The following is a 20,843-nucleotide window of genomic DNA, read 5'->3' as shown; positions in this document are numbered from 1 at the left end:
GAAAAAAAAAAGCAGTGCACACCACAGAATTCGTCAAAAATGGTGGTTATCATGGCAACATTTTCAAATGCCAATCAGTGCTAGTTGTAATGATACGTTACAGTTGCAGTGCACCTTTCAAACACACTATCTCAAAGAAGCTTGCAGGCATTAATCAACCCTTATAAAACCCACTGCAAGATAATTTCATAGATGAGGAAGCTGAGGAACAGAAGATTTAAGCGACTTGCCCAAGGTCAGACAGTGTCGGAACTGGGAATAAAAATTCAGCTCCTTCAAATTGCTCTACCCATTTACAGCAGTCTCTCCCTATTGTTCCCACACTTGTACAGTCAATGTCTCTTTTTTTTTGTTTTTCCCGGGAATAAACACAGTTTATCTTTTGCAATCTCAGACCGTTAAATTTATAAAATGATTTGGGACTCATCGGTCTATTATTAGCTGTAAATATTTCAATCAAGTAACGCATTTGACTGTATGCTTCTCCTCCAGTTTCAGTTGACCTCGCAAGTGAACCACTATATCCCTTTCCAAGGAACTATCTGTAGTGCCGAGAGAAAATTTCTGCTAAAGTGTTGGCTGCTTTGTGCAGAGGGTGCTCACAGATCTGCGGGGTGATGGCTTCCAACCCCGTGCTGCACTCCTGCTAGTTAAATCATGTGCTGCAAAATCACCAGAGACGCGACTCTGAAGATCGTTTCTCTCCCAGCAAAAGAACAAAGCCTTCAGAAGAAGAAGTTTGTACCTTCGGTTGAAATGCTCCCTGAAGTGACCCAAAGGGACCTGAATGTGGAAGCATGGGTGGCATTCCAGGCATTGCTGGAGGATAGGTTGGAAAGAACTACAAAAGAAAAAGAGATGCTTATGTCACAGGACAACTTGAACAATAATGGAGGTAGGTGCCAAGCCTGGCACACACAAAAATAGTACTGTGCTGAACAAGTGCCACAGTGAAAATACTCACTAAATTTGCTTTCAAAATTTTTAAGAGCAAAGCCAAAACTTGGAAAATGCGCTCGTCTGATGAATTTTCTAGATAGTGCTGAACAAATGTGCCTTTAAAATTTGTGGAACTATTGCAGGAAGCACAGAGCATTCACCATTTTTAGAGGAATCAGAGTAATTTGGGGTTTACGTTCACTTTTGGTTAACTTTGCATTTTTCTGCAGTAGGAAACAAATTGATCCCGTTTTGAAATGTGACCCGCTTTACTTTTCAAAGCGAAAAAGAACCACAAGATGCTGCATTGCAGACTAACCACAGGCAACATGCATGCCACCTTGTAGTTGTGTAGGTTGGGTTAAGTTTTGCTTAGGCCTCTCCTGAGCACATACAGCAATTTTACAAGTCCCAAAACATATTGGTTTTGTGCTTTGGAGCAGTGGGGAGCACCAGGAAGAAACCACCAGTCTGACTTACTCCTGTGACCTGAGCAAAATCTTGTGAAAGAGCCATGCACTCCGGGCTGCTGCACTGTGAGAAGCACCAGCTGCAAAGATACTGCAATGACCACTCATTTAGCAACTTCTGCGCATTCCCTGCCATCCCAGGCACAGCAATATAGAGCCGCTGCAGCAAAAATGCAGTAGACAAAGATTTAAAAAAAAAAAAAAAAAAAGAGAAAAGCCCAAAGAAAATTTTGTACCTTAAAAAAAAAAAAAAATCAAGACGGAAAAAGAGAAACAAATGAATCAAAACACTACCGATCCATTGAAAACAAGCAAAAGAAGTGCAAGCAGAACCATTAACAAAGACACCACCTAGAAAGGTAAGCACTCACGTTGGAATGTCGAAAGTAAGGGTTGTCTAATTTGGGAGCGTACTTGTCAAACTGGAAAGAAAAGAGAAAAAAAAGGAAACAGGTGAGTTTGGTTTCGGCAGTAGCGGACACATCAGGATTTCAACACAGACAAATAATCACAGCCCGTTTGTACAGCATTTAACAAGCAGAACTGACTGGTTATTCCATACTCGCTCATCAGGGAGCTGATTGCCCAAAGCTAACGGAGACGGGAAGGCACTAGCCCCTGGGCTGCCGAGTCTGACTGCAGAGCCCCGTTTGCAGGCCTCGGGTGAAGAGGCCCCTTCGCTCCGAGGAGAGTGGTCCCGGCAGCCCCAGCGCAGCCAGACGCGGGGAACTGCAGCTCCAGGTCTGGGTCTGGGACCCGCTCCTGGAGCACTGAACTAGACCACAGACTAGAAGGTAGGTTTGCCATTAGACTCCAGCCTCTATTGAGGGGCAACCAATACCCACTCCCTGTTTTCTGGGTTCCTGTAAGTGCCAAAATCGTTTGGAAAAGGGCTTAACTGCTTTAGAAGCACAAATCTCTATATATTCCCCATCCTGTGCAAAAGAGAGAGCACCCCAGAGAAAAGCTGATTGTTAACCTTTTCCGTTCCAGCATGGGGCTTTAACACCTCCATGTGTGCAGTCTGTGCCCCGTATTTATTTTTATGACCATTGTCCTGTACCTCCTTGGAAGCAAAACCAAAGCATATATACATCGCATTTTTGAACAGTATGTACATTCTGCTGGGGAGGAGGGAGTGGGGATGAAGGCAGGGGAGGGAGCTGTAGGACCCCATGAAAAGCTGCTTATTTGGCAAGTCAGCTGCTGTTTCACACTCCTCTGTGCAGGAGAGTAGATTTGTAATTTCATTAATTACAGTTATTACTGGAGCCATGTCCCCTCCAGTGTAAATACCATAAATTACCAAACACATGCAGCTGTAAATTTCAACACTCTTCTCTGGTGTTGGGATTAGCAGACCTGATCTAGTGGAATATAAGAAGATGTGAGTGAAATATAACAAAAGAGCCTTGCAAGCTGTTTTTGCTATGAAGGCTGACATCAACGGGCTCGGGTGGGAGGGGAGGGAGCTGTTCACAGGATCGGATATCAGGATTCTTAAATAACAGGAGGTTTCTGAGAAAAGTTTCAAGATTGTTTTACGCGGACCAAGAAAAGAGGGGAAGGTGTTTACACACGAGTATATTGAGCAAACACCTGGGACCGGATTTTGGGCGGATGGTATTACTTTTAATTGTCTCCCTGCTAAGCAGATTACAACCCAAGAATGTCATCGGGCAGTCAGCAGTGGGAAAGAAAAGTGAGAAACGTTATGCTCCTTGAGTTCTTGATAGTTCTTCCCAAATGCTGCTTTTGCTTTCGCTCGCCTTAGCAGAAGGCGGCTGTTTCTACATTTTGGACACTGTGAAACTGAGAGGGGGAAAAAAGCTGAATCTCGTTCTTTCAATCCCACAAAGTAATTGCCAAAATTTGGGAGAGAGCACATTTTAAAGTACTGACAAAATCCATTTGTAGCAGATCTCTTAACAATTTTGTAACAGCTGCAGTAAAGTCCCATTGTGTTACAAGCAAATTCAACGGCAAAACGCTAACGCGTATTACATGGCCAGGAGGATCTCTCCCACAAGAAGAACCAGCCACACACAAATTAGTGCTTGTCGATGTAATCAAATAATAAATGCCAAAATCGATATAGATTTGGGAAACAGGAGGAAGAGGGACAAAACTCCTATCAGATGGATGCTGCACTATGGCGAGAGCTCTGGGTGAGCAAGTCGGGTCTGCCCCGCAGTGAGCAGCTGTGGGGACTGCGTTTGGTCCTGGAGGCCACTGCTCTTGCGGTGTCCTTCTAGGTGTGTTTTGGTGTGTCATGGCACCTGGCTCTGGGGAAGGGGGAATTGAAATACAGTGAGACACACGAAAAGGGAAACTAAAGGGACTCTGGACTTGTCTCATGGGTGGGGTATCTGCTCCTGGGTCGCAGCGTGGGGGACCTGGAGGCTCGGTGTGGAGGCTCCAGATGGAAAGGGAGTCCCTTTGGGAGTGCTGGGACCATCTCTGCAGGCCTCCAGGTCGGAGGGGCAGGGACAGCACGCCCGGCTGAAATGGAGAGGACTGGGTTTTGTTTGACAAGAGTGGGTTAGGCTTTTTGACCAGAGATGCTCTACTTATCCTCACATTTTGGGCTGGGGTACGCACCATGGGAGGTGCAGAGGGCGGCATGAGCGGCGTCTGGGGCAAGCTGGATGGAAAAGGAGTGAATGTGTGCTGGTGGGTGTGTTGGTGCTGATGCGTGTGTTGGTGCTGGTGAAACTCCGCTCTCAGCAGCGGCACCGGGCCAAGTGAGGCAGCGGCCCGGTCCGAACTCTGAACCAAAAACCGGTTGTTCAGCTCTTGCCTGAGCAGTTCGTGATCTAGAGGAGAGAGAGAGAGAAAAAAAAAAGACACAGAGGCCCGTGGGCCTGTGAGTACCACAAAGACGGAGGAGAAAGAGTCAATATTCACCTGGCATTCCCTGTTTCTGCAGGTCATGCTGTGGTGGTTTTCTACGTGAGGACTCATTGGTGGAGGTAAGAGAGATGCCTGTGACAAAGTACCAATCAGAATCCCCGAATGAGGCTGGCAATACATGATTGGTTGGTTGAATGATATCAACAGGCTGGTATCTAAAGACAAGAGAGAACACCATGAGTCATCACAGCAGAAAACATCATCGGGGGCGTCAGCAAGCATCCGCCCCGTCCCCCGCCCGCGGCCCCGATACCCCCGCGCCGCGCCGACCGGCGACGCCTCCGCACCGGCACCGGACGGCGCCGGGAACCGACCTCCTGCTCCGGTCTGGTGGCACTGCGCCCGGACCTCCCCGCACCAGCCAGGGAGCACCCTCGAGGACACGGGCTGGCTTTAAAAGGAGTAATACCCACCTGGTTCCTTCGGAGGTTTGCGATTCAGAAGCAAGTGAAAATGGATGGTGGGCCTAACGTGGGTGTTACGCTAACATTTATGCGCTTAAGAGGTAAAACTTTGACAAGATCTACCACACTATGAGAGAACCGTGGAGTTGGGTGGCTGGAAACCACCTGCTCAGATGGCCATTTCTCAACAGATCCCCATGCCATCCTCCTCCCTCTCAGCCCCTGGAACATGCACACACTGACCAGGAACATCCATCCTACAAACTGAGGTCTTCTTTGCAGTAAGGTTTTTTTTTTTGAGATCCTAAATACTAAGTACCCCTTTCCTCAATTTATAACAGATTATAATTGTCATTTTTTTGTCCTTGCCTCCAGGCTTTTCTCCTATAAGCAAATATGGAGGAGGAATCAGTGGGAAGAGGAAAACATCGAACTGGCTCAAGATCTCATGAAGGTTGCAAGGAATACAGGAACAAAATGTTCCACCATATAAGACGTGACCTCTTCTCATCATTGTCCTCTGGAAGAACAATTTGCACTGAATTTGAATGTGGTTTAGGATGATGAAAGATACCAGCCCTTTAGAAATGACGTGACTGAAGACATTAAGGACAAATGTCCACCTCCCCAAAATGTCTGCTGGTATGACTTGAATCCATCTGTGATTTTGCCTAAGAACTTCAAACAGGAATCAGCACCCAAAATGTTAGATATTTTCTAAGCTGTGAGTAACCTTTGTCACCAGCTGTGGATGACATATACCCAGTCCTGAACGACCTACTGGCTTCTGCATTTACATGAATCCACTTCTTTCAGTGTAATACCTCTTTTAAACTACAAAATTGAATGTAAAGGGGCAAAAGAATACAAGCGCTTTAAAGTTTTATTTCAAGTTCTTCAGGCATTTCTTTTACTTAAATTTTCTGGAGTAACATTAGAAATGTCTAAATCAATCACTTTCTGAAGTGACGTGGTTAAGATCTTTACAAACAGGCACTCTGATAGGAAATCTCAATGTCTCTACTGCTACTCAGAAGCCTACATCCTATTGAAAGTCACTTTTGAAAGCCAATTTTGGGTGCCTAAGTCATTTGCTTTTCAGTAATAAATGTACTGCTAAGAGCAGTACCGTGTACTGCTACAATCTTTATAATAATTAATACAAAAGCAGAAAGTACGTATACTTGTGATACTGAAGCTTAAGGCACTGAAGCAAAAGAGTCTATAAGGGGTTCTCCTTGGAGCAAGCAAACAAGAAAAAACTAGGCTGAAAGCACTTAGGTCCAAAACCTAACCTCTTCAGAGAAAATGAGTATGATTGCTGCATGTGTGTGTGTGTGTGTTTATGCATTTATATCTGGCATGACTTAAAGAAACTGAATCCTTCTGTTAGCATCAAGATAATCCACTTTTCTGGAGGGAGAGATAAAAGCGAGTTGGCAGTTGGAAGTGCTCTGATATCCAATTTCTTTAAGAGACTTGAAGTCAGACTGATAGATTTGCAGCTGGCTCCAGCCCATGGGCCTGTACCACGACTTTGGCCTTTATCAGGAAAAGAAAAGGCCTGGAGATGTTTGGAGAAGCGGTGTGGCACTCGGAGGAGTGGCTGCTTCACAGTAAGGATGGGGCTGCTGAGTAATAACCCAGCCCTGAGAGAGCTCTGGGCAATGTTAGGATCAGAGCTAAGTTCTTGTGGCTACCAGTGACGCCTTGTCCCACGGGTCTGGCCATGCTGTAACACAACTAGGAGCAGAGGGGCTGAGCAGCCCTTCGAATGCCCAAATGCTACTGCTCCATGTGTGCACACAAGGTGGGCACGGCAGAAGAAGGTCAGTCCTGCTAATCTTGCTGGGTCCCCTCCTGTTCAGAAGAGAGGACACAAAGACCGTTGTTCCCTCTGTGTGTCCTACATCAGGCCTTGGTGCCCTTGAGTAGAGGGCAGCAGCCCACACAAGGGTTGCTCCTAAATTACTGGTACAAGCTTTAAGTTTCAAAAGGAAGAAATGCCACCAGAAGTACATTCTTGTTATTCAGAGACCTGAATTTGTACCATCAGTGAATGCAGAAGCCCTGCTTCTCTTCTCAGCAACAGTGACAAGGGTGCCAAAGAAAATTTAAAGCACATTTTCCTCCAAAGTAGAGGAAGAAAAAGATGACAAAAAGGAGACTTCAAAGGGCCATACCCTCTCTGATGGCTGTTCCAAGCTGGTGCTTTTACTGAGAGCGCGCACGCACTTGAACGGCACAGCAAGGTCTATGCTGCTGGCAGCAGTTGGATCCCAGCTCTTCAGGGCTGCTCAGCAATATCATTTGCTTTTAAGAAACTTTTATGCGAATGACAACAGAAGCTCCTGGCTATGCAGCACTCTGTATCGATTTTATGATGTGCCAGTTTGCAGGCATTTCATATAATGCAGACAAGAGGCATTTCCCTGTCTGCAGGGTTAGACGCCCAGACCTTTCCCTCCACTAACTTGGGCTTCTCATGCTCAAATTGCAGGAGAAATCCTTTTAGTAGGAGCAAGACTGTTAGCGTTTCCTGGCAAGCTGCTCAATGTGAATAGGTCACTTGATCTTGCACCTCCTGAAGTTAATGGTGAAAACATACTTGCTTTCAGTGACTGCAATATCATGCTTTTAGTGAGCACATTGCTATTTCCTTTTGCAAGACTTTCAAAGGCTCCATCACAGTAGTCCTTTGCCTTAAACAGGGGAAGCAATGAATAGGTCTCCCACAGTGCTGCCAACATCTTCCCAGCCATGTGGCTGAAATTCTAGATGGTGCCAGGGCCTGTGAAAGCCAGCAGCTTTGGCCTATGTGGTCCTGCTTCTGGCTAGGAACCCACGGCATTTTTGTCTATCATCATTCTGAGAGCTCACTTTGGACCAATTCACATTTTTCTTTCATTTAAGGAAGCAGTTATAAATAATGGGACACTGTTTAGCTCCTGGAAGGAAAAAATGGGACACAAGGCCACCAGATTTTTCCGCAGCAAATCTGCCCTCTCCTTATTCCTTTAACTGGCTTTGTAGGAAACAGAGGGTGCTTTTTTTTTTGCAAAATGCTTGTCCTGTTAATCCCTGCTGAGTTAGTTGTGGAGTCAAATGCCAGATCAAAAGGAGGCCCCAGCAAGTGAAAGTTGTGGGGAAGTCTCCAGCTGCCAGGGTCTCTTCCAGGGACAGCTGTAGGCTAATGGATAAGCTATAAACAGGGCATTTAGGGCAGAAGTGACAATAGAATGGGGGCCAGGGTGAACAAAGGAAACTTTTTAAAAGGATGCAAAGATAGTGAGAGCCGAACAGCAGAGCTTGTCAGCTGAGCTGTCTGCCTCAGAAAGGCCAAGCAGCCATGGGCACACAGACAGCTCCTGCCTCCACAGGCAGAGGATCCTGCCTCTCGAAGGATCAGAGCGGGGGATAGGTGTTCAGTTAGAGCAATCTTCTGGGATGATCAGACACATTTTCTTCAAGTCAGTTCTAACAGCAGCAGCTTTCACTCAAGTGGGGAGAAAAAGGGGAGAATGGCAAACTGTACATGAGTCCTTTGTTAATCTAAAAAATGTCTGATGACTGTGGAATGCCACACTGGACAACTCATGCCCTGAAAAGGAAATTTTTTCAAGAAAAATTTGTTTCGAAGACTTCTTATAGGAAGCTACAGTGCTGTCTCTACAATCTCTCATCTGGTAAAGCACGTCCATGTCTCCTACCTGTTTCAGGAGCACTCTCACAGTTCCAGCACACACTGCCCGCGGAAGGGTCTGCGTCACTTTATTTTACCTGCCCACCAGCCAGCCCATCTCTCAACACCCTCCAGTGCATGCACAGCAGATCCGCCCTGGAAGAAGAAGGGAACCTACCCGCAGGGTGACCTGGTATCACGAGGCTGTTGGTAGGTAACGCTGGTGGAGGTGGCAGCGTGGGTGGGGTGGCGAACATGGCCGGATGGTGCTGGTGTTGGGTCTGCGATCTGAGAGGGAAGTGCGAGGTAGCAAGATTAGAGATGGAGAGGGGCAGAGCCGGGCCGGAGGAATGGTGCGGAGGAATCTGGGGGGAGAGGGGAAGGTGTTTCGGGAGGCTGATGCTCGTTGCACTGCTAGCACTGCTGCTCCGGCTGCAGAGAGAAAAAGGTGGGGGGAGGAGGGGAGAGAGAGACAGAGAGAGAAAGAGAGAGAGTGTTACAAGATTGAAACAGTGCAATAAATACCCTACCAGAAACCACACAACTACGTAACACTGATCTCCCCACACTTATGTTTTTCTTAACGGCAGTGGAGTCAATAATGAATCCTAATGAGCTTCTCCAACAGGGTGGGACAGGGCTTGGGGTCTCTGGAGTGGCATTTCCTCAGGTGCTTGAGCAAGTTACAATCCTCAGAGCTATCTACGAGATACTAATGAAGGCCACAGAGGCAGCTGGATTTTGCACCTTTATTTAGCCTCTGATGACGTTGCAGTGGCCACGTGCATCCTCGTGACCACACAACGCAGTGACTCTAATTCCTTCTTCTGTTGCTCTGGGTGCACAGAATTGCACAGTGTGAGTGACTTTGGGACCAAGCTGTATCTGCTGTGCATGCTGTGTAGTTATATTCACACAAGCATGCAAACACATGCCATGTTATTAAATTATTCACGTAATAATTCTGTATTTTAAATATTTTTCTATTATTATTACTCCACTGTAAGTGATCTAAGTTTTGTGGGGTGAAAGGCAGTATCACTGCAGTTATTATTTCGTGTAATTCCCACAATACCAATTATTTGTTGCAATCTAAACCTCTGCCATATCTTGAATAGTTTGAAATATTATTAATCATTTATACTGTGGTGGCACTTACAGGGTTAAACCACAACAGAATGCAGGATACTATGAAAAACACATTAATGGCAGCTCCCTGTATTCATATTTTGACCTTTGTGCAGCCAACTATTATGTTTTAAATCAGTTTTCTCATCTTGTTTAAACTAGCCTACTTCTGGTTTGGGACGCAAGGCATGTTTGCTGTACCAGCGAAAAGACTATACAAGTTCCAGCTGACTGTCTAAACTCTTTTCTCTAGAAACATTTTATCCATACCGTTTTCACCCATCCTACTTACTGGATGGAGGAAATTTAAACAGTGGAGCTAAGCATCCTGCTAGATCCGACCACGTCAGATTGAAGCAGATTTCTCAACCCACACTGGAGCCCTGTTCTAAGGGACACAGCATTTTCCTATATAGATATACCTCTCTTGATGTTGGTGAACCAAAAAACTGTGATAACCATGAACAAACCTACTTCAATGGAAGTCTTTCTAAAGTTGCTGAGACTCAAGTTCCTGAGTTGCTCAGACTCAAACCACTTTCAATTTTTAAGACAAGAACTGTCCGTCTCAGGACAGTGCAAAACCCCACTAGAAACTGGACCTATAGTAACTTTACCCCACAGTTACACAAACCTTTCTCCCACCATGTTTCAAACGCAGCTATCCACCACTACTGGAAATTCCAGCCTTTGGAGTCAGCACAGAAAGTCCAATACCAAAAACAAGGAGCATCTTACCCAGGCAGTAAGAGTGCTCGTCTTGCCTCCCAGCAATTTCTATCCCTTTTGAAACAAGTTTTGTCCCGGCAGTAGCATAAAGATAACACGAGTGTCCCTTTCCCCTACCTGATATTATTGAGTCCGTTGTGGGCCACCTGATGATGCACTTGGTAATTGAGAGGTGGAGGGATGTGACTCGGCGGCTGGGTCCGAAGCTCAGGTATTAACTGAGGCTGCGACTGCGGCCGAGGTTGAGGTTGTGACTGTGGCCGAGGCTGGGGCTGAGGCGTGAGCCTTGGTGGTGCTGGTGCTGAAATCACTGGCTCCTTCTTCAACAGTGGGCTCGCTCTGGCGCTGGACGTGGGCGCTGAGGAAGTCGAAGTCACAACAGCAGCTACTGGCTGGGGGCTGGGGATAGGCAGGGCGAAGGGCACGTCGGTGCTCAGCTCCCGGCTCCGCTCTAGCCCAGACACCTTTGGGACATTGGCTGCTTTCGCTTCTGGCTTGTCATTCAAGGTGGGACCTTATGGAGCAACGAGAAAAAGAACAAAGCGCATGCTGAAAGGTCTGCGTTTGTTTCTCTGCTTGGTAGAACACATGCCTGAGAAAAAACAAGTCATGTTTCAGCTTGTGGGAGCATCGTGGGAGCGCTGCTGCTAACAAGATGGATGTGTGTTTGTGCGTCTGTCCTTCCGCTGTCCTTGACCAGCCAGTCTACAGTACTTGTTAGGATGTGTGTAAGAGACTTAGCTGTCACTAAATGAACGCATACTACAAAGAACACACAGCTTTGTGACTTCTATGGAGTCCCAAGGTTATGTACAGTAGGAGTGTGAACGTGTCTCAAGTTACTGCTACAGTATTTCCTGCTCAATGTAAGTTTTAAGGCTGATAATGAAACTCATGAACACAAGCCTGATCATTAACACATTTCATTTTCTCAACACTCTTTCAAGGTAATCTACATTGTGTTTAGGCTCAACTCCAGCTACAACACACCGTGACCCAAGCACTAATCATTAATGATAACCCCACCTGGCTTCTAGGAGGAGGCTATCTGGGATCTTCCTGTAGCAAAGGATGGAGCAGGGCTGCAGTGAAGCCGGGACACTGCTGTTCCCTGGCCACACACTTGCGTGGAAGAACAGAACAGAGAATGCTGGAAAAATCCAGTCAGAAGTGCAGTGAGTAACCAGGTGTAGTCCTGCTCACCCTAAGTATTGCACATACCTGTATGCACGGCATGTTGAGCTATCAGGAATGCGAAATGCATTGCAAAATGCACCTACGGTGAGAATTCCATATGGAATTACTCCTTCTATTATGCCAAGTACTTCATTTTTTCCAAATTAAGCTAAACAAAGTAGCCCAAAGGGTTAAAAGGCTGGAAAGGAAAAAGGGAAAAGGGAGGAAAGGAGAGAGATTTCAGATCAAGCAGATCAAAAAGGTCACAGACAACCGAAAGGACCAACACGAATGTGATTCAACTCCCACTGTAACTCCCTTTTCGACATAATCTGTGTTATCTTTGAGTACAGATACACCCACAAGCACAGGAAAAGCTGTTCATGGGTTACAAGAACTAGTGTTGCCCATGTGTTTCACATGCACACACCCCACCGTGCACACACAGCACTTCTAAATGACTTTTAGGATACACGCTTTTATTATCCACCAGAACGTGCTGGCAGCTGTTAGCATTTAGCTGGCTTGCAGACATGCAGGAGATGTTACCTACGCTCATTAACATGCTCCCAACACGCTCACACACAAATTCCACCTTTGAAATTTTCTTGTCTCATCAAAGGACTGAGCCAGTTCCTGACGTAGGAGGTGTGGAAATAACACACAACACACACCACAAGCTAATTCTGGCTGCGCAGACACTCTAACCAGGCGCTTGCGAACGCAGCCTGTGCGAGGCCAGAGCCCTCGCTGCTGTGGCGTCGATGGCTTGAGCATCACCTCGGCGGCATTAGGTGAGAGGAGGACAGCAATGGGTCACAGCCTGCCCAGGTAGTGATGGCACCTCCTTCCTTGAGATAAAAGGCAGCTCCCCACACTGCTCCTGGCTCTGCTTCCAGTCTCACCATTGCACCATCTCCTTCACCAATCAATCAACCACTACACATATATCAATTCAGAATGTGAAAAGAGAACGAATGGAAACATATGAACTATATTTATCAGCTGAAGATGTCTGAGGACTTGTGGCCTCAAACCCACAAATAACAGGAACGGAAGCCTTTCCAAACACCAGTGCTTTGGCTGGCAGTGAGTACGGCCAACCCTGCACTTTCCAGCACCTCATATATCTTTACAGGTTTGACACAAAGTCTGGAGGTCCTAAATTACTCCCTACAACAAATATAAGGCTAAGTCTTGTTTCAGTGAATTTCTTTTTCAAATACGAGTTCATGCACCACAGGTACCCTGGTTTTGAGATGTAACTAGACTTGCTTCCAATGTTATTTAGAGTGACAAAAAATTTATTTCTAAAATAAAATTCTCATTGCTCTTGTGCACCATTATTTTTTTACAATGCCACCTATGTTTGTAAATTTTCCTCAGATTTTATTACTAACAATTCAAAAATTGTCACTGACTAGTCAAGCCAGGGGTCCCCACACCGTGCATTTCAGAGGAAGTGTATTCACAGCTGTAGATCCCACTGTTTTTCAGGAGCTACCCATAAAAAGCAATTGGGTTTCATTCCTGACCGTAGGTTTCCTGAGAGCCCATTACCTCCTTCCATCCAATAGGCCTCCTCCTACAGAGTTAGATTTCAGATTGTGTAATTATAAGCAATGTAGACTAATGGTGTATATTCAAAACACTGTCACCACAAAAGTTAGTTGAGTAAAAAGTCAATTAGATCCAAAACAAATCAATAAAGTCCCGCATTAAAAGCAGCTGTTTGACCAGTTTTATGGACAACTATTGATTCCCTGTGGTTTCAGCATTAGTTCTCATTTGCAATTTTCTCAAAGCAAAAGCTCGTGTTCCTTTGCTGCCTGAACTGACCAGCCAGCCTGGCTGTATTAGTCAGTACTGGGGGTACACGGCTGATTTCTGCTGCTAACTTGCATCTCTCAGGCTGCAGTACTGAAATGCTTTCGTGTTTCATTCTCGACAACAATGAAAATACCCAGATGCATTCCCCCTCCCCACACACTCTGGAAAAGCCACAGGCATGAGTGTGAGCATTTTCTCTCCTTTTGTAGCCACGTTGAGCAACAGCAGAAGCCCTGAGAAGGGAAAGATCCGGTGTGAATTCATGGGTGAGCGTGGAGAAGCATGTGAATGAGGGACAGCAAAATCCCCAAGCCTGCCCAGCCACCACACGGTAAGAATGGCAGGCGAATCCTGATGTTTGGGTGACCTTCCCATTTCCCCTTCTGATGGCTGAGACGCAGGACAAGACAGAGAAGCTGCTTCACGTGGCTGACATGAGGGTGAACTGCAACGGGTGAAAGGAAGGGAAGGGAACCACACAGCAACATTTTAATGAGAGATGTTTCCCATTCTGATCAGGATCTTAAACTCTGCAGTTTCTCTGTAGGATGCTTAAACGTCCCTCCTAAGGGAACCTTGCTCCTGTATGCCCAAATTCCTTCCAATTGACCAGGCTGACTGCTGGTCACATATGGAAATATCCTAAGGGAAGAAACCAAACACGCCCTTTTGTGCAATCTGGATCAGGTTTCATTGAGATCCTTTCAGAAATTTTTGTACTTTGGCTCCTAATCTAGTCCTTCTGAGCAGATAGACCCACAGAGCTGAGCAGCGCAGACCCCACCACAATGTTCTAGAGGCAAAAATGTGTTTATTTTTACGAAGTCCTAGAGTAATTTTCATGCTTAATGATAACAGGCTGAGCCAATTTGCCTAAGACTTGACAGTCAGCTCCAATAATTCAACCTTAATTAAACCTGAACGCATGTCAGTTCAGCTCGTCCCTTCACAGGAAATCTGACATTTGCAATGATTCATGTTTCAGCCATGCTATGGGAAGGCTGGATCACATCTGCCATTCTCCACCATGCAGAGCGCTACCCCTTTTCAGCATGCCAACTTTGTTTATTTTCCAACCAAACACTTTGGACTTCTTCCATTCAGAGGTTTTCTTAAATGAACAGACAGTGAAACATGTCTTGATCTCACGGGGATGAATGATGACTGAGTGCGAGAGACAGGGAAGAAAGGACTGAAACTGCTCTAACAAGGAAAATAACAACAAGCTGGGATTAGTAATTCTTGCCTCGTTGATCAACTAATTTGTCATCTGGAGTGTTGCAAAATTTCAGCTTCCCTGAGTCTTGGGCTACATCCCATCCCAATTTAACCTGGTAAAGATGAAAACTTCTAAAAGCAGAGAGAGCTTTAGCTCCTGCTGCTGGAAATCTGTAGAAACAAGAGTTGAATTTTAAGGGAAACCAAAAAGTCAACCATGGTTGTATGCAAAAAGTGTGTTTCAGAAGGAGTTACCTGAACCTGGGAGACCATCAGCATGGATCTAATATGAAACTTCAGCGAATTCAAAATCTGTGATTGGAATAAACATGCACTGCCCATCCCCATGGCTGCATGGGGCGACATGCTCGCCAGTGTGTAACTACACAGCATTGCAGGCTAAATACAATACAGAAAGTCCCAAACACAAATTAAACCTTTCTGTTACAGGAATTTGCTTTCAAGCTGATTAAGAGTAGCTCAAGTGCGAGGGATTAAACATGTAAAGGCTGCTTTGAGAACTCCAATAAGCAGTTACTGTGTTATACAAACAGTACTTAGGGCAACAGCAGTTCCAGCCCTGCCTCTTGCTCTTTGCAAGCTGCTGGTTGCTGCTGAAAGGGGACTGTCAACACACGTACAATGTGATTGGAAATAATCTAATCTTGCTTGCACGCCTTTCCTTTGTCTCTTGAAAAAAAGAAAAGTGGAGTCATTCAGACATCTTTCTGCAGTTTCCCTTGTATTCACACAGCAAGGGTGATGGGGTGATGTGAGAAAGAAATTCCTCTCCTACATCCATCAATGACATCTTTACCAATGGCAATTTCCCAAGAAACACAACCACCACCATCTGCAGCCTATCTATCCACCCTGTACACATCCTTGAAAACAGACATAAGCCAGGCTGGCTAGGATGAACCCTGCTCCATATTATAATTCCAGCAAGAAACGCTGCAAAAGTATCACCACAGGAATTACAGGGACATCTGTGGCAAGAAGCTGAGTATTTCAGAGTTAGTTGATGAGTCCCAGAGACGAGTTTTGAACCATCAGCACGGGGAATGAGTACAGAAGAGCATGATTTTACAGCAGCAGGTCAAAACAAAGAAAAAACTAAAGGAGACTCTCCAATGAACTTCAGCAACCGTTTTTTTTTATTATTGAGCTTTTAGAGTGCTGCATAATGTATTGTGGATATGCAACATATATAAGCACAAGGGAGAATAAAGCATTTTGCATTGGCAGTGATAGCACTGATGCTGGCAGAGTGCTTACAAGTGAAAATCAATATTTAAGTGCTAATTCTTTATCCTCAGCTGGCTTTTGCTTTTATATGGACGGCTTTTTCATTGTGTTTTAGGAAGGTAGAGCTATTTAAGACATTAGACGATTAGCTTGGTCTGCAAAGGTAAGGCAAGCAGGGCTACAACGCAGAAGCTATCCAACATATGGGGCACCAAGTTCCTCCACCCATTTTAATGCAAATCAGCTTAAGATACGGAATAAAGACTTGGGACTTGCACACAAAACCACTGTCTGGAAGGCTCCATGGTGTGTAACATGAATGATTTTAAACACTATTGCGAAGCAAAGGCCAAGTTTCTACCATGACAGCGGTGTATTGCACACGTTAGGTCACGTCAAAAGATGTTGTTCTGTGACACAGGCTCCTCAGAACCTCAGAGGTCTCTGGTGGATTTTCCACAAATAATTGCAGCATTTTCAAGTAAGCCGAGGGTAAGCACAAACCCTGACACCTGCATGTGCGGAGAGGGCCTTTGTCCGTCCCCGTGGCTTTCAGCGGGAAGCCCCTTCCGCAGCCCAGTCTGGATTCGGCCCCTATCACTCAGTTCATTTGTACAGAGCTGTCTGTCAAGTCAAATCGTCTTGCTGCAATCTGAAACACCCTCCGAACAGCTGCCACTAGCAATTACTCTCCCAGACAGCCTTGACTATCAGGAAGAGAACTGGAGCGAGCACTTGCCAGTTTTAATAAACTGTGTTGCCCAAGTCATTTAACCTGCTAGATTGCTGGATGCTGGGGCTGTAACAAGCCTTCAGCTTTTCAACCTAGAAGAAAGCAACAGTGGCAAAAAGCTGTCAGCTCAGTCCTCAGAATTAACTTCCAAGGGTGTCTTCCCCACCCCCCCTTTCTGAAGCATCCAAGTTTAAAAGTAAAATATCTTCAAGTTATTTTCATAATGTCATGACACGGAAAACATCTCACATTTTTAACACAAAGCCAACGACTCCCAAGCGTGAAGCACTGACATGCTCCATGTTTTTCATGGTAGGAGCACACCTGAGCAGAGAGAGCTCCTCTCTCCTCTTACACATGCATGGATATGTCCCATGGGTGCTCACCAGCACCGGCTCTGTCCATGTGTCCCTCATCACCACCCCAGTGATGCTGAGGGCTTGGCTTCAGGATGCCCTGACCACCTCCAGGGCTCTGTGCCTACCACTCCAGCTTGGTCTGTACACCCTCAGTACAGTTACAGGCTCTCACCCATTGGAAACTCATAGTGGCAAATGCACATTTACTCCGGTACTTTCAGGACAGGTAGGAGAGACTTCCTAAAGAAACATTTATTTAAAATTAAAAAGATTCCATTCAGATGAGTGTTTTCAGTTTGTGGCTCACGTATATATCAAGATGTCTGTGAATGTTAATCAAAAACAAGAAGTCTACTGTCATTAGGACTAATTTGCCATATAGGAATCTGCACTTCCACTAGAAAGCTTATTGGACTCTGCAAATCAAAAAGCAGATTCAAAACCACTATGCTGAATGTTTTCCTCAGCCAGCTCCATAGGTAAGAGCCTTTGTTGCAAAAGCTTCCAGCACAGAAAGATTTCACCCCCTCCCCTAGAAATTTAGAGCAACAGCATTAAGACCTATGGACTTGATGCCGATTTGCTGCTTTATGGTTCTTTAATGGGATGTTTTATTCCTAGAGATTTGGGAGCTTTCCATGCTCTATCCAGGCATGTTAGCTGTAAGCATGCATGACGACACGCCAAAGCTGCAGGAGCTGAATGAAAATGGGTGCCAAACCCAAGGATTGGGGCCAGAGCATAAAGAAGAAGGATCACCGTTCAAATCCCCCCAAAGTAAGTCACACTGCATTTTCCTAGCAATGCTGCTGCTGGCAACATTTCAATGCAAAGCTGAAACTGGATTTGCAGCTAAAGCACCTACTGTGGATGCTGCCGTTGTAATGAGATTGAAAGTTTCATACAGGCTTTTAATCTAGAGCTATAATGGTGGATCAAACGCTGCAGGGTTAAATCTCTTCAGCGCTGCTCCTAAGCAGATGCCGGATGCCTAAAAACCAGTGATGCAGGGGCCACTCCATAACACAAAATGTTACTGAAGCTGCTTGTAGTTACTCGCTAAAGGTGTTTTTGTCTTGTTTTGTTCTGGTTTTATGCGCAATGGCATATTGTACACCTAATCTGAGTGACGGACAAGCAACAAAGTAAATAAGCTATTAGAAAGACAGCCCTCACCCCCGAAAGCAAGTACCCACAAATATTCAACTCCACATGCAAGCTCTTAAACAGACAAAACTGCTATATACCAAGGAATCTTATCATTTTAATTGGTCAAACAAGGCCAAATAATAAACCATCAACCACTACATTACAGGAGAAAATGTACTACTTTTGCTGTTTGAAATCCATATCGATTCCCATCTAGCCTGCAAGTGAGTTATTAATCACTCCAATTAAATCATGAACATAGGTCTTTACACTGAGATTGAACCCCCACCAATAGATCAATAACTCAAACCTCCAAGAGCAATTACTGCTCAGCATAATAGAGCAGCTGGTTACAGAGAACCCCATGCAGACCACAGTTCTCTCTGTCCTATCTTTCACAGGCAATGCAAACAAACTGGGAAAAAATATTTTATAACTATTATTTTCAAAATAAACAGACATCTGCTTAGAGTTACCTAATCTCTTTCACATCACAGAGGTAGATCTGCCAAGGTCACATTGGAGACATGATTACATTTTTTCACAATTTGTTATTCTAGCAAAGCCCTGATAAGATTGAACTATTGAAGTTCACACTCTGGTTTAATTTCAAGAGGTTAAATGCCAAATCCTTTTCTTATTGCTACAAGGAAGGGATCTGCCAGGCTACATAATACCCTGTGTGGGCTAAGACAACAATTTTGTTTCATCTGCAGTCTTATGAAGGTTTTTGATTTTTTTTTTTTTAAATGACATCAGAGAACTCCAAGCTCCCAAAGAATCATTTGAAGTAAAATCAGAAAGTGAGACTGTTCCGGATGAGTGCGAATGACCTTTCAGACCTTCCAGCCTGGAGAAGTTAAGCCAATGGCTGGCTGAGAAAGCACACTTGCTAACCAAATCCAGAAATAGGCAAGAAAGAACATTCTCAAACACCAGATCATCTCTGCTGGGAACAGGAGATGATTACCCTGACCAGCCAAGCGTACGCAGGGTCACAGAAATTCCCATATCTGCCTTGGAAGATAACTGATTCTTGTCCTGATGCAATGAAAAGAGGAATCAGGCTCTCTGACTGTGGCCGTGCAGCTCAGCTCCCACGTCCTTCCCAGGTGAGAGCCCTATTTCTGCATGCATCCTTGCTTCTGAGGGGCCGGCCCCTTCAAGCATGCCCCTGAGCGCCATCCATCATCCTTCATTAGGGAAACTATTGGCAGCCAATTAAGTGGTGATGGACCTAGGTCACTGAAGCTATCAAGATGAGTTCGTACCCTTCAGGCTGTAGGCACTGGCTCCTGCCTGCGATGGGTGTCACATTGCTGCTTCTTCCCCTTGCCAGCTCCCTGCTGGGTATCAGCCTTGGCCAAGGCTCAGCAGATGCACGGAAAAATGACACCAAATCAGGCAACACAAGAAAACAACCAAGTAGAGGAGCAGCGCTACTGCTGGGATCTCACCATGGCTTTCCACCGCCAGACACACAAGTAGCTTTTACAAAAGGGAGGGAGGGAGAGAGATCATCTATTCCCCACTGCAGCAGAGGCAGAAAGAGCCCAGTCAACAGTTTTCCTCTTCCCTAAAGGTCAGACGTTGTAACTGGAGTTAGAAAGATCAAATTGTGTTGTGATCTCTCTTCTGGAATGCGGTATGCACTACTCATGTGAACTACATCAGCTCAAAAGCCAACGTCCCACAGCCATCTCCTGAAAGCTCATCCCTGGTATCTAGATGACCACATGCATCGAATTCTGTGCTCCTGGTTGGCTTTCCAAACATTTTTACGGGAAACATGGAGGCACGTAACAGACCCTTTAATACACACACATCCAAATTCAGCCCCTGGATAAACACATACAGATTCAAACTGGCTTTTCGGGCAGAGGAGAACCCTATATAAAGCCAAAATTTTAAAGAGAAAGAATCCTCTTTCATTTTCACTCTTTCCTGAGTCTATAGACAAGGATACAAAGAATCACACCTCTCCACTGAAATCCACAACTGAGCATTACTTAGAGTGGAGAATTGCTTTTAATAGTGTGGGATCCCCTTTCCCCAGAACTCAAAGGCCGAGCAGCAGACGTTCTGTTAGGCTCCTAATTGACACCACTCAAAATCACTGAGCTTCAGTGTTGAACAGCAAGGGGATCCAGATTTGCTTGAAACCAGCTGTGCTGGACCTGGCCTCCTCAGTTCCAAGCATAAAGCAGGAAAGGCTGTCAAACTTCAGCTAGTGCCAGCAAGAGCGAAGAGTGTTTCAGTTGAAGGCTACTGCAGGTTCTGCTAGAGGAAGATCCTGTTTCATGGAAATAATGGTGGCATCAAGCTGACCACCCAGCCCATGAAGCCAGTGAACATCTTCTGTGGGACCAGGTGAGAGGGACGTGCAGGAAACACGTCTGCAGAGTGAACCTGTGGCTCTGGTGTAGAGGACTGAAGATGCCGTGGAAGGAAGCTCACCCTCTAGAGCTGTGCTACAGCTAAGGAGCCATAAAACCTGCCCATTCCCCACATGCTTTGTGCCTACCAGACCCGCTGTTCCAGCACATCCCGCTTTGTTTAGGAGGCTCTGTGCTAAATTCTGCCATTTAAATTTTCAGGGATAACAAGCACAGCAGTAATAATTTCTAATGGATTTCAGTGTGCAGAGGTCCTTTGCTAGATGTCAGAAGACTGCAGAAAAAGACCTACTGTACCTGTGTGCAATCAGTTTTTGAAGTGCCAAAGCTGCTTTCCTGGCCCAGAAAAATCAGAACTGAAATATATAAAAGTCTGGCAAATAGAACTACTTAGAAACCGTCTCAGTAACTTGACTTACTTCCATACCCGATGTTATGGATGGAGTTGTGAGAATGGAAAGTTCTGCTG

The 20,843-nt window shown here is 45.4% G+C and overlaps 1 protein-coding gene across 1 annotated transcript in view; it reads right to left on the bottom strand.

Annotated features, from left to right (window-relative positions):
- The window catches only part of FBRSL1 (fibrosin like 1), a 541,510-nt gene that overhangs the window by 15,947 nt on the left and 504,720 nt on the right, over window positions 1–20,843 (bottom strand). Inside the window, exons 9-13 of the mRNA XM_074159755.1 lie at window positions 10,383–10,779; window positions 8,587–8,840; window positions 3,990–4,477; window positions 1,781–1,831; window positions 746–841 (exon numbers count right to left, since the gene is read on the bottom strand). Coding sequence (XP_074015856.1) covers window positions 746–841; window positions 1,781–1,831; window positions 3,990–4,477; window positions 8,587–8,840; window positions 10,383–10,779 — 1,286 coding nt within the window. The remainder of the gene's footprint in view (window positions 1–745; window positions 842–1,780; window positions 1,832–3,989; window positions 4,478–8,586; window positions 8,841–10,382; window positions 10,780–20,843) is intronic.

Source organism: Numenius arquata, chromosome 16 (genome assembly GCF_964106895.1).
Source record: "Numenius arquata chromosome 16, bNumArq3.hap1.1, whole genome shotgun sequence".
Classification (NCBI taxonomy): domain Eukaryota; kingdom Metazoa; phylum Chordata; class Aves; order Charadriiformes; family Scolopacidae; genus Numenius; species Numenius arquata.
The sequence above is the reverse complement of the archived record's forward strand: the minus strand, read 5'-3'. Positions and strand labels throughout refer to the sequence as shown.